The sequence below is a fragment of the Dendrobates tinctorius genome, unplaced genomic scaffold (assembly GCF_039654945.1).
Source record: "Dendrobates tinctorius isolate UK_male_01 unplaced genomic scaffold, ASM3965494v1 ptg000036l, whole genome shotgun sequence".
Lineage (NCBI taxonomy): Eukaryota > Metazoa > Chordata > Amphibia > Anura > Dendrobatidae > Dendrobates > Dendrobates tinctorius.
In genome coordinates, this window is record NW_027361704.1 from 16,490,918 (window position 1) to 16,505,724 (window position 14,807).

General features: G+C 43.2%; 1 protein-coding gene across 4 annotated transcripts in view; it reads left to right on the forward strand.

Annotated features, from left to right (window-relative positions):
• Positions 1-14,807, forward strand: part of LOC141087889 (A disintegrin and metalloproteinase with thrombospondin motifs 2-like) — an 851,362-nt gene that overhangs the window by 786,140 nt on the left and 50,415 nt on the right. For 3 of the 4 annotated variants that reach the window (XM_073573740.1, XM_073573737.1, XM_073573741.1), the window contains one exon: positions 13,955-14,044. The exons of the other annotated variant lie outside the window; for it this stretch is intronic. In XM_073573740.1, coding sequence (XP_073429841.1) covers positions 13,955-14,044 — 90 coding nt within the window. The remainder of the gene's footprint in view (positions 1-13,954; positions 14,045-14,807) is intronic. 4 annotated transcript variants of the gene reach the window in all.

A 14,807-nucleotide genomic window follows, 5' to 3' on the forward strand; every position in this document is an offset into this window, starting at 1 on the left:
TGAGCCAGTGACCCTGCACTCCTCAATGGTCCCTATGCCGGTTCCGCACCGGGCGCCAATTGGGAACCTAGAAACCCTGACTCGCCCTGCACCTAGTCCCTCACTAGGGAATTGGTCGGTGCGGAAACTAATCCCACCACTGTACTAGAACACACATAAGGAAAGTCACAAACAGGGATAAAGAAACACTTAGCTCTCTCTGTGCTAATGCTCCAGCACAGAGTCCAGCAACCGAATGGAGCCTTCCACCTGAATAGCTGCCACCAAGCTCTGACAGAGCAGCAAGGAAATCCCTTCTGTGACTCCTTCCACAACAGTGTAAAGAACTCTCTCCAGTTCCTTCCTCCACCAAGGTTTATTGCAAAAGAACAACTATTACCAACCATAATTAAACACACATGAACTCTTTTATAGAGCATCACACCTGTATTAATCATGTGCACTTTAACTAAAGTGTAATACCACTAACCACCACTGGGGTAACATAGACCAAACGACACCACGTAAAATGACCCTATTGGCCACCGGGGGGCAAAAACTCCCTTTGGCACACAGCCAAGGAAAAAAAAGTTTACTATATACATTAACTCTGTCAGATCAAACTCAGATCATGACAGGAGGACAGTGCATGGTATGAGGGGATTGGGAGATAATTTCCTGTCGGATCTGGTCAATTTTTTCTTTGAAGTAATTGGCCAGATCGCCAGCTCGAAGCTCTGTGGTTGGGGCCTGTACTCTTAGGTTGAATAGAGAATGAAAAGTGTCAAAGAGACGTTTAGGGTTTTTGGACAGTGAAGTAATGAGGGTGTTGAAATAGGTTTGTTTTCAGAGGTGAAGGGCAGTGTTGTATGTTCGAAGCATAAACTTATAATGGATGAAATCTTCGGGTAGGTTGGATTTTCTCCACAGACGTTCGGCGCACCTGGAGCACCGCTGCAGGAAACGTGTTTGCAGTGTGTGCCAGGGTTGTCACTGTCTGTGTTGTGGTCTTCTGTTGTGAGCTCATCTGTTCATTCACCTTTTCTGTCCGAGGATCTCCCTCTTCTGGTGAAGGAAGGTAGTGAGGCTGATTTGGATGAAAGAAACCAAACACCTGATCAGGTGGATTGTGACTGGGTAACAGGAACTTCAGACTGGATATAAGGCAGCCGACACCCTTCTGAGTGGCTGGTGATTTCTCTGCTGGATTCTTGGAGACCAGTCTGATTCCTGCTTCCCAAAGATAAGTTTTTGCTCTGCTATTGAACTTATTAGTTTTGGTTTTGTTTACCTTGTTTTTTTGAGTTCAGCCATCCCCGGATGGGGGTGTGCTGGATTCTTATTCCTTAATCAGTGTTCTCTTTTGCTCTGCTTTCAGAATATTCTGAGTGCTGATATAGGGTTTGAAGTCTAGTGACTTCAGGGTCCTTTTTGCTTATTAGTTGTCTTGGTAATATTTTTAGCAGGGTTTTCTCGGATTGCAGACAGCAGCTTTTCTGTCCTGTCCTTTTTAGTTAGCTTGGGCCCCATCTTTCTATCTGTGTTAGTGGTTTCATCTTGTTTCACTGTCATTACATGTTGGGGGCTGCCTATTGCTTTGGGGTCTGCTCTGGGGCAGTCAGTTTTTTATTTTCTCTCTTTAGGCTTATTTAGATCTCCGGCTGTGACGAGGTGTCTAGGATCACCATAGGAACACTCCACGGCTACTGCTAGTTGTGTCATAGGATTAGGGGTCTGCAATCCGCTAGTTTCCAACCTCTCTGATATTCTGGGCTGAGCTTGTGTTTTGTTTTTTCCTCCTCGGTGACTCAATCATAACAGTCTTCTATGTATAGGAGAAGCAAATTCATCCAGGGCACTTTGAAGTGTTTCATTGTAATGCTTCAATGCAGAATCATGACATGAGAGGGAGGAGATAGGGGCCAATGAAGACTGCAAGTTCTTCTTAAGTTTCTGGGTGTTAATGGCCTGTATGTTTCTATAAATATGGACAGTGGGGTTGACCTGAGCAGCCTGGCAGTTCTTCATAGAGAATGAAAGAAGGTTGTGGTCAGAGAGCGGGAGAGGGGATATTGCAAAATCATCCACTGCACAAAGCCGAGAGAAGACCAAGTCGAGGGAGTTTCCGTCTTCATGCGTTGGAGAATTAGTAAGCTGCAAAAGGCCAAATGAGGATGTTAGAGATAAAAGGTGAGTAGCAGATGGGGAGAGGGGAAGAGCAATGGGGATGTTGAAATCGCCCATGATGAGGGTAGGGATGTCACAGGAGTGAAAATGTGGAAGCCAAGTGGCAAAATGATCCAGGAACTGATGGGAGGGGCCGGGAGGAAGATATACCACCTCCACTCGCATGGAGAAGGGGGTGTAGAGTCTGACAGCATGGACCTCAAAAGAAGGGAAGACAAGTGAGGGTACTTGAGGGATAACCTGAAAGGTACATTTTGATGATAGGAGCAGACCAACGCCTCCACCTGCTCTATTGTCTAATCTTGGGGTATGAGAGAAGTGTAGTCCACCATATGAAAGAGCAGCAGCAGCGGTAGTGTCTGACTGCTGGATCCAGGTTTCAGTAAGAGCCAAAAGGTTAAGAGAATTAGAAAGGAAAAAAGTCATGAATGAAGGAGAGTTTGTTACACACTGAGCGATAATTCCAAAGGGCACAATTAAGAGAGACAGATGGCAGGCAGGGAATATTGATAAGATTAGAAGGGTTTCTGAGTGTAGCAGTTGGGGGGTTTGACTTTCTATAACATGGGGGACCAGGATTGGGAGCAATGTCTCCTGCGACTAGGAGAAGAAGGATAGAAAGAGTGAGCAGATGGTTAAGTGATTTGTGAGAGCGTCTCTGATGTTGAATGGTGGGACTGAATGGATCTGTGCTGTGTAGCAATGTGAAAAGAGCGTGAGTGCTATACATAGGAGAGGAAAGGAGTGAGGGGCCAATATGGATGGAGTGTAGAAAGTTAATACCAGGGCGGTGGATGTGTGTAAATGCAGCAGCCAGGATATAAATTAGACAAATGCATATGGTAAATATTTGGGGTTGCCCAAATGTACAGGGAATAGATTTATTTATTTGTCTTACCTGTCTCCTGCCCAACTGCCATGTTATAACTGCCAGCGTACTTTGATACATGTACTTATATTACATGTACATAAATGCCCCCCTGCATAAATGCCTTCCTCAGGCTAGCTCTGAATTTATAGAAGGCCACTTCTAAGATCTTCCTTTTTTTTTTTCTCTCCTTACTCGTTAGCAATCAATCAAACTAAGTTAGGACAGCAGGACACAATAAATGTATTTAGCAGATAAACAAGTGTCCAGGCCTACATGGATCATAAACACCACTTTGAAAAGTTACTTGACCTCAATAGCATAAGGGGACAAGCAGGGTGAGTTGAAATAACTATATAACAGTATATATGCTGCAAAGATGAATGATAGAGGTTGGACACATGCAGGATTCAGTGAAGTTGCTGGAAATAGTTAAATACCATTATATATGCTGCAAAGATGAATGATAGAGGTTGGACACATGCAGGATTCAGTGAAGTTGCTGGAAATAGTTAAATACCATTATATATGCTGCAAAGATGAATGATAGAGGTTGGACACATGCAGGATTCAGTGAAGTTGCTGGAAATAGTTAAATACCATTATATATGCTGCAAAGATGAATGATAGAGGTTGGACACATGCAAGATTCAGTGAAGTTGCTGGAAATAGTTAAATACCTGTATGAAGAGAATAGAGATGCGTGTTAGATTCAGCCATGTTATAACTGCCAGCGTACTTTGATACATGTACTTAGATTACATGTACATAAATGCCCCCCTGGGGAAAGAACTATGTGCATTGACAATGGTCAGTTACTGGACTGTGCAGTCACACACACACACACACACACACACACACACACACACACACACACACTCTGGAAAAAATTAAGAGACCACCACATCAAAACCATGTCATAGGCAGCACATTCTCCAGGTCTGAACCCCATTGAAAACCTCTGGAATGTAATCAAGAGGATGATGGATAGCCACAATCCATCAAACAAAGAAGAACTGCTTACATTTCTGAGCCAGAAGCAGTGTGAAAGACTGGTGGAAAGCTTGCCAAGACGCATGAAAGCTGTTTTTAAAAATCATGGTTATTCCACAAAATATTGATTTCTGAACTCTTCCTGAGATAAATCATTCATATTATTGTTACTAAATTATTATGAACTTGTTTTCTTTGCATTATTTGAGGTCTGAAAACACTGATTTTTTTTTTTAATTTTGACCATTTTTCTTTGTCAGAAAAAAAATACAAAATTTATTGCTTGGAAATTCAGGGACATGTTGTCAGAAGTTTATAGACTAAAATAACAATTTACATTTTACTCAATAATATACCTATAAAGAGAAAAATCAGAAAAGCTGAACATTTGAAAGTGGTCTCTTAAATTTTGCCAGAGCTGTATATATATATATATATATATATATATATATATATAGTTACGCTCGCACCCTGACAGGTTGGCACGAGTGTGGAGGTGTGGCCCCATGGTGCAACAAACCAGACTATCCTAAAAGGGGTATGACTAAGCAGCTACCTTGGTGTTCACTGGAGCCTCTGATGGGGAGGTCAGGCTTGTGTGGCAGGTAGCTGCCGGTACCACTCCAAGGTGGTGTCTGGCTGTGGATGCTGATCCTACTGGGGGGGTGGAACGCTAAGACAGGAGCGGGAAATTGGCTTGACTGGCAGACAGGCAGGCACATCTGAGACACTGGCAGGTGGGCACAGCTGAGACACTAGCAGGCGGGCACGGCTGGCACTCTGGCAGGACAGGCTGACACTCTTTCAGGACAGGCGGGCAAGATACTTACTCGGTAGGGACAGGAACACGGGCAGGTATAAGTAATATATGGAAACAGGTAGGGACCTTTTCAGGCTGGAGGGTATATGGGGACAGTTAGAGACCTGTTCAGACTGTAGGAGCTAGGACTGATTTGAGAAGGACAGGTACACAGACAGGTACAAATAGTGTGTGGGAAAAGGTAGGAGCCAGTTCAGACAGGAGGGACAGGAACTGTTAGGAAACAGTTCAGACCGAAGGGACAGGAACTGTTTGGAAATAGTCCAGACAGGAGGGGCAGGAACTGTTTAAGAAACAGTTCAGATAGGAAGAATAAAGACCCACAGGATGCGGAACAGAAGCAGAGCAGGATTGCAAGATTGCGGAGCAAGGAGCAGAACCACAGGATTGCGGAGCAACAGCAGAACTGCAGGATTGCGGAGCAAGAGCAGAACCACAGGATTGCAGAGCAAGAGCAGAACCACAGGATTGCAGAGCAAGAGCAGAACCACAGGATTGTGGAGCAAGAGCAGAACCGCAAGGTGCAGAGCGAGAGCAAAGCAGAACTGCAAGGTGCCAAGCGAGAGCAAAGCAGAACCACAAGGTGCAAAGCAAGAGCAAAGCAGAACTGCAAGGTGTGGAGTGAGAGCAAAGCAGACAGAGTAAACACAAGGATACACACAACAGGGAGACAGGATCTAGGATACAAGACTGAGTATGAGGCCCTCAGGAAGGCAGGAAAAAAGACACTCAAAGCACAGAAACAGGTCTGGGTATGCAGCCCCCAGAGAAAGCGGAAACAGGACAGGACCTGGCACCTCAGTAGCAATACACTGACTGAGAGAAATAGTTGCTCAGGCATCCTTCTATGGATGGGGATGCCTTAAGTACCTGAGGCCTCTTGGCAATTGGCTGGGGACACCTTAGGAAGGTGCACATTGTCTCTATAAGAACCAGGAAGTGCTGGGGCCGCCGCCCTAAGCAAACAGCCAGGAAGTATGTAGCAAGCAAGAACATGAGGCCCAGAACATGCAGCCAGCAGAGGACCGAAATCACAGCATGGCCCGGAGTGCTGAGTAAGATGGGAGATGGGATGCCTTGCAGTGATGCTGGCAGCATTGTTTATATATATATATATATATATACATACACACACAGTTGTGCTCAAAAGTTTACATACCCTGGCAGAGTTTTTGCTTTCTTGGCCTTTTTTCAGAGAATATGAATGACAACACCAAAACTTTTTTCCACTCATGGTTAATGGTTGTGTAATAATCTGCAGGTACTGATCATGTCACCACGGATCAGAGACAGATCAAGAGTTAAAGGGTTTATTTACAGGGGATAGACTCTCCACCAGGGAGAAGCAGTGGGGGTTAAAAGTGACAGGGTAAACGGTAAAACGGTACACAAAAGGCTAGGTAAAGCTATGAAACAGTTAAGCAGAGTAGAAATGATTAAACGGGAATTCTTGTAAATTATTAGTCCAGTGAAGTCTTGATTGCAGGGTCTCTTTCTCCAATGTTGGCACCGTCAACAGCGGCACTTGAAGTCTCTGTAGTCTCTCCTCTCTTTGAAACCAGGAACTCCGGGGTTAAAGCAGGAAGCAGGGAGACACTGTGAACCTGAGTTTCCCCTGCTCTATGTCTCTCTGCAGGTACGATGCACAAACACTGAAAAGTCTCTCTGCCACACTCAGGGACTCTGGCCTGTCACCGCGGTCACCGGGGCTGCGAGCACGGGTCACTGTCTCTGCGCTGTCAGGGGGAAAGCCTCCTCTGGTCACAGGGGTTACCGAGTCCACGTACTCACAGACAGCGCTTTCTATATCTCGTCCTTCAGCCCCAGTCCTCTGACAGGGAGTTCTCTCTCTCCTGGAGTGCGGTGCTGCGGCCTGCTTTTTACATGATGTGCGCTGATCTGCCTCTGGCGCGCTTTGCTTTCGCGCCGTCAGCCTGCACAGCTTCCGGTCCACCGTCCCTTCTCTTCCCTCACTGCCCCTTACAGTCACATGGTGCAGTCGGTCCAAGTCAGTAAGTCTTCCCCCCGGCAACCCTGCAGCCCGGCTATGTGGTTCCGGACATGGAGCAGGAGAGGTAACCCCCTTCTGGCTCTTCTTCCCCTTCACCCCCTTACAGTTGGATGAAGCCATTTGTTGTCAAACTACTGTGTTTTCTCTTTTTAAATCATAATGCCAACCCAAAACATCCAAATGACCCTAATCAAAAGTTAACATACCCCATATCTTAATACCATGTATTGCCCCCCCTAACATCAATGACAGCTTGAAGTCTTTTGTGGTAGTTGTGGATGAGGTTCTTTATTTTCTCAGATGGTAAAGCTGTCCATTCTTCTTGGCAAAAAGCCTCCAGTTCCTGTAAATTCCTGGACTGTCTAGCATCAACTGCGCACTTGAGATCTTCCCAGAGTGGCTCAATGATATTGAGGTCAGGGGATTGAGATGGCCACTGCAGAACCTTCGCTTTGTTCTGCTGTAGCCAATGACAGGTCGACAAGGCCTTGTGTTATGGATTGTTGACATGTTGGAACGTCCAAGTTTGTCCCATGCGCAGCTTCCGGGCTGATAATTACAAATTTGCCTCCAGTATTTGCTGACAACGTGCTGCATTCATCTTTAATTCAACTTTGACCAAGTTTCCTGTGCCTTTGTAGCTCAAACATCCCCAAAGCATCAGCGATTCACCTCCGTCGATCCACCTCCAAACATTAACCTTGAGTGGAGAAAAAAATTTTGGTGTTGTCATTCATATTCTCTGAAAAAAGGCCAGGAAACTTTGGAGCACAACTGTATATATATCTCTTATGGTAGTTCAACTCACTCAGCAGTACATGGAAGTAGAAAACAGGAACACTGTCTCTTTGAATCTTTTGTTGGTTTATTATATAGATGGCATAAACCAATATGAAGAGAAAAGTAAACACAGCCCTTCAGGCAAAGCAGGAGAACAACAAAAAATAAAATAAAATGCTGTAACACAGTTCATACATTTACGGGAAGCTGCCCACTCTGGAGCAACACAGGTTCAGTATTTCCTCCTCAGGAAACAAACCATTGGAGATCCTCTCTCCTGCCCTGCTGAACCAAGACTACCTCTGGAGTCCAGTTATTTAATCCCCAGACCAATCCCTGGGGTGTAAATAAGGTGGTCAACCTCACACCCAGTCTATGGTTGTCCACAAAAACCCAGCCCATTGTGTAAATTATCTGTTAACAACTCACAGCACTTAGTACCCTGGAGGAAAATCTCTGGGTGTCACATCATTGATGCCATTAAGCACCCATAAAACAATAGAAATATGATTAACTGCCCATGTTACTCAGTATGCACTCATATTTCGTTTGTCTCAATAATGGATGTTCTGCCCATTTATGTGCAGCAAGTAATTTCATAAGTGCTGTACCAGCTATGACCATTAGATGTCATAGTTGTTCTTTTTTCCTGTTACTGGATTTAGGATTTTTTCCCTTTAACATCTTGCTCTGTTTAGAACCGCCCCTTCAGTTTCCCAGGGTTAGAGAAGTTGTTGCCATTTTCTCCCGGATCTCTGAGTTACACACACGTGCCCTGCTCCCTGCAAATCACTGCTTCTGTCAAGCAGATTCCGGTGAGGGTTTAATACAGTTATGTGTTTGTACAATGTATCAGTGTAAGCTATCCATCATGCAGCCACGGTGCAGTGTCTTAGGAGAAAGGTATATGGTGCAATGTATTTTGTAGCTAGTTGTAATGCTCTTCACACTGCATGTAGATAGATTCATCTCTATTTAGGGTTGTGCCATGCTGCAGCCTAATTTTGCTTAGATATCCCTCTTAACTGCATTATGTGTTGTATTGTGCAACCTCTGTAATACTCTTGTTACTGATGTAATAGCACCCTGTATTACTACTACTGTCTTGTTATCTGCCAGTACTGATACAGTATACTGTAATGTCTATTTCTTTGTAGTTTTTACCCGATATCATCCACTACTATATCATCTGATCTATCCACTATATCATCCGATCTCATCCACAATATCATCTGATATCATCCAATATATCATCCGTTATCATCTACCATTGTTGTTCTCCGTTACTAAGTTCATTATCATCTCAATAAACATAGACTTAAACACCCATACAGTCTTTTTACTGGGAGTGGATGAAGGGTTTAGCTGTATGCTGGAATCCACACAGCGTCATACGTGGAAGAAGGCAGAACAATGGACATGGAACACCAGATAAACAACAAAATGTTCATGCAAGAAGATGACATACTGTTGTAAACATGAAAGTTAAACTTGTCATTATTATAACAAAGATTGCACTTGTCTCCAATGGTAAATGCATCATAAAACTAGGCAGCATGAAGAAAATTTGGCTAATTATTCAATGTCACTATATGGAGTGCAGCAAATCATATATTAATATAGCAATATCAACCATGTTGGAGACCTTGTATAGACTATGAAAATAAGATAAGTAATACAGTGGGGAAAAAAGTATTTTGTCAGCCATCAATTGTGCAAGTTCTCCCACTTAAAAAGATGAGAGGCCTGTAATTGGCATCATAGGTAGACGACAACTATTAGAATCAAAATGAGAAAACAAATCCAGAAAATCACGTCTGATTTGGCAAGATTTATTTTGCAAATTATGGTGGAAAATAAGTATTTGGTCATTAGCAAAAGTTCATCTCAATATTTTGTTATATATCCTTTGTTGGCAATGACAGAGGCCAAACATTTTCTGTAAGTTTTCACAAGGTTGGCACACACTGTTGGTGGTATGTTGGCCCATTCCTCCATGCAGACCTCCTCTAGAGCAATGATGTTTTGGGCCTGTCACTGGGCAACATGGACTTTCCAATCCTTCAAAGGTTTTCTATGGAGTTGAGACACTGGCAGGATCAGCCCCAAAGCATGATGTTGCCACCCCCATGCATCACAGTAGGTATGGTGTTCTTTGGATGCAACTCCGCATTCTGTCTCCTCCAAACACGACGAGTTTTGTTTTTACCAAACAGTTCTACTTTGGTTTCATCAGATCATATGACATTCTCCCAATAATATTCTGGATAATCCTAATGCTCTCTAGCAAACTTCAGAGGGGCCCGGACATGTACTGGCTTAAGCAGGGTGACACATCTGCCACTGTAGGATCTGAGTCCCTGGCGGCGGCGTGCGTTACTGATGGTAGCCTTTGTTACAGTGGTCCAAGCTCTATGCAGGTCATTCACTAGGTCCCCCCCCGTGTGGTTCTGGGATTTTTGCTCACTGTTCTTGTGATCATGTTGACCCCACAGGGTGAGATCTTGCATGAAGCCCCAGATCAAGGGAGATTATTAGTGGTCTTGTATGTCTTCCATTTTCTTATTATTGCTCCCACAGTGGATTTCATCACACCATCTGCTTGCATATTGCAGATTCAGTCTTCCCAGCCTGGTGCAAGGCTACAATTTTGCTTCTGGTGCCCTTCAAAAGCTCTTTGGTCTTCACCATAATGGAGTTTGAAGTGTGACTGTTTGAGGTTGTGGACAGGTGTTATTTATACTGATAACAAGTTAAAACAGGTGCCATTACTACAGGTAATGAGCGGAGGACAGAGGAGCCTCTTAAAGAAGTCTGTGAGGGACAGAAATCTTGCATGTGAATAGGTGACCAAATACAGTCATGACCAAAAGTTTTGAGAATGACACAAATATTATATTTTCACATGATCTGCTGCCCTCTGGTTTTTATGTGTGTTTGTCAGATGTTTTTATCACATACAGAAATATAATTGCAATCATATTATGAGTAACAAAAGGTTATATTGACAGTTAGAATGAGTTAATGCAGCAAGTCAATATTTGCAGTGTTGACCCTTCTTCTTCAGGGCCTCAGCAATTCTCCCTGGCATGCTCTCAATCAACTTCTGGATCAAATCCTGATTGATAGCAGTCCATTCTTGCAAAATCAATGCTTTTATTTTGTCTGAATTTGAAGGTTTTTGTTTGTCCACCCATCTCTTGATGATTGACCACAAGTTCTCAATGGGATTAAGATCTGGGGAGTTTCCAGGCCATAGTCCCAAAATCTCTATGTTTTGTTCCCTGAGCCATTTAGTTATCACCTTTGCTTTATGGCAAGGTGCGCCATCATTTTGAAAAAGGCATTGTTGATAGCCAAACTGCTCTTGGACAGTTGGGAGAAGTTGCTCTTGGAGGACATTCTGGTACCATTCTTTATTCATGGCTGTGTTTTTAGGCAAGACAGAGAGAGCCCATTCCCTTGGCTGAGAAGCAACCCCACACATGAATGGTTTCAGGATGCTTGACAGTTGGCATGAGACAAGACTGGTGGTAGCGCTCACCAGGTCTTCTCCGAATAAGCCGTTTTCCAGATGTCCAAACAATCGAAAAGGGGATTCATCAGAGAAAATGACTTTACCCCAGTCCTCAGCAGTCCACTCCCTGTACCTCTTGCAGAATATCAGTCTGTCCATGATATTTTTTCTGGAGAGAAGTGGCTTCTTTGCTGCCCTCCTTGAGACCAGGCCTTGCTCCAAGAGTCTCCGCCTCACAGTGCTTGCAGATGCACTCACACCTGCCTGCTGCCATTCCTGAGCAAGCTCTGCACTGCTGGTAGCCCGATCCCGCAGCGGAAACACTTTTAAGAGACGGTCCTGGCGCTTGCTGGTCTTTCTTGGGTGCCCTGGAGCCTTTTTGGCAACAAGGGAACCTCTCTCTCCTTGAAGTTCTTGATGATGCGATAGATTGTTGACTGAGGTGCAATCTTTCTAGCTGCGATACTCTTCCCTGTTAGGCCATTTTTGTGCAGTGCAATGATGACTGCACGTGTTTCTTTAGAGATAACCATGGTTAACAGAAGAGAAACAATGATGCCAAGCACCAGCCTCCTTTTAAAGTGTCCAGTGGTGTCATTCTTACTTAATCATGACAGATTGATCTCCAGCCCTGTCCTCATCAACACCCACACCTGTGTTAATGGAGCAATCACTGAAACGATGTTAGCTGGTCCTTTTAAGGCAGGGCTGCAATAATGTTGAAATGTGTTTTGGGGGATAAAGTTAATTTTCTAGGCAAATATTGACTTTGCAACTAATTGCTGTTAAGCTGATCACTCTTTATAACATTCTGGAGTATATGCAAATTGCCATTAGAATAAATGAAGCAGTAGACTTTGTAAAAATTAATATTTGTGTCATTCTCAAAACTTTTGGCCATGACTGTACTTATTTTCCACCATAATTTGCAAAATAAATCTTGGCAAATGAGACAAGGTGATTTTCTGGATTTGTTTTCTCATTTTGTCTCTCATAGTTGTAGTCTACCTTTGATGTCAATTACAGGCCTCTCTCATCTTTTTAAGTGGGAGAACTTTCACAATTGGAGGCTGACTAAATACTTTTTTCCCCACTGTGTACATACACTAGGATGTGCTGACTACAGTCACAATTAACTATTTGCAATCTCAATGCTAGAATTAAGGATATAAGGAATCATTGCAACTATAGATGCTTATTTACAAAAGATTGAAGCAGAAACTTACACGTCACCAAGTATGTGACAGTATACATTTAACTCATAATACCTGATAATACACTTGCAGCCTTTAAGCGAACCTGTCAGAAGGATTTTGCTAGATAAACTACAGGAATTGTCATGTTGGCAGTGTTAAACTGATTAAAATGATACTTGGGTTAAAGAAATCCATCTTGTGATTTTTGTGTAATCAGTGTTAGAAGTTTTCAGTTAATGATATGCTCGTGCTCCGGGGCGGGACTGTAGGCAGGGTCTTATCTTCCTGCTTTAAGCCAGAGAAACCAAGGAAGGATTTGCCCACAGGCCACCCCGAAGCTCAAACAGTCTGTCTCTCTCTGTCTCTATGATGAAGAACATGTTTGTGCTTCTGGGCAGCCTAATACTGGAGATAGCAGTGGTGCTGAGGTTATGAAGAGGATGCTCACACTGCTGTCCATCCTGTCTATCTGATCTAATACAGGAGATAACAGGGGTGCTCAGGCTATAGAGTGGCTGCTCACACTGATGCCCACCCTGTCTTTTTGACCTAATACTGAAGATTCCAAGGGTAATGAGGCTATGGAGAGGCTGCTCGCAATGCTGTGAATCCTGTCTGTCTGTTCCCATTCTGGAGATAAGAGGGGTGCTGAGGCTATGGAGAATCTGCTCACAGTGCTGTCCATCCTGTCTATGGAATCTACTACTGAAGGTAACATGGGTACTGAGGTTATGAGGAGGCTGCTCACACTGCTGTCCATCCTGTCTATCTGATCTAATACTGGAGATAACATGGGTGCTGAAGCTATGGAGAGGCTGCTCACTCTGCTGCCCACCCTGTCTTTCTGATCTAATACAGGAGATAACGGGAGCTCAGACTATGGAGAGGCTGCTCACACTGCTGCCCACCCTGTCTTTTTGATCTAATACTGGAAGTACCAAGGGTGTTGAGGCTATGGAGAGGCTGCTCACAATACTATCCATCCTGTCTATCTTTTCTAATACTGGAGATAAGAGGGGTACTGAGGCTATGAAGAGGCTGCTCACACTGCTGTCAATCCTGTCTATCTGATCCAATACTGGAGATAACATGGGTACTGAAGCTATGAAGAGGCTGCTCACACTTCTATCCATCCTGTCTATTTGATCCAATACTGGAGATAATAGGGGTGCTGAGGCCATGAAGAGGCTGCTCACACTGCTGTGCATCCTGTCTACCTCATCTAATACTGGAAATACCAGGGGTGTTGAGATCATGAAGAGGCTGCTCACACTGCTGTCTATCTGATCTAATACTGGAGATAATACGGGTGCTGAGGCTATGAAGAGGCTTGCTCACACTGCTGTTCATCCTGTCTATTTGAGCTAATACTGGATATAATAGGGGTGCTGAAGCTATAGAGAGGTTGCTCACACTGCTGCCCACCGTGTCTATTTGAAAGGAGAGCAGCTAGCTGTTGTGACTTGGAGATACCTTGACAAGACATGGTATAGTTTATCTCCAAATTATAGAATACACGTCACTTGTCTGATAAACATTGATTATATATTATTTAATTCTCTATAAAAAGTGTGTTTAACCAAAGAATTGTTCTTTATTTTAGGAAACTCTTCTGATCCATTAAAGAAGAATTACATTGTCCAATGGCTTTCTAAACCGGATACAGGTTCTCCAAACCAAAAAATATCTTCAAGTAAAAGACCTATTTATAATTCTGCCTGTGGCACTGAATGCATGCAATGGAAGCAGCTGCTGCTCTGGACTCTGGCTCTTTTCCTTATCCTTTGTGGGACCGTTACACATCTTTGATTTATTCTTTCACTTTCTGTCTTCTGTTTACACTCTTCTCTTTAATTACTGTACAGTAATTTTTATAATGTTGTTTAGCAGTAAGAACACAATGTAGCAGTGCATCACATGACGGAAACAATGGCAAATGGATTTTCAGATTTATATATTTTTTTATGGAACTATATAAAAATTTTATACTTGAACCTATGTTGCTGCAAAACACCTGTGGGCAATATAAACCTCAAATGTGCACCGATTGTACCCAGCTATTTAATAATTCTGAGAACATTTACATTTTAAGGTAATACATTTACTTAACAAAGTTCTTATTATGCTTTTGCCAATGTAAAGACAATTTAGGGCTTGTACACATTTATCGGATTTCACACCGATTTCATTACGGATTTCATCCATGGTAAATGTTGTCACAATCTACAATCGATGCATGTGTATAATGTTTATGCATCCACTCACATGCATTAGAAATATTGTGCCAGGATCTTTAGTCTTTTTCCTGTGGTTTACAACTTATTTTCCATGGTTTCCAGACAGAAAAGCCAAGGATTAGTCACAATAAATGATAGATCAGCCTTAGATTTCTGCCACAGAAAACACGTCTGATTTTATTCGTACATATGAAACCTAGATTTAAAGTAAGATGTTGA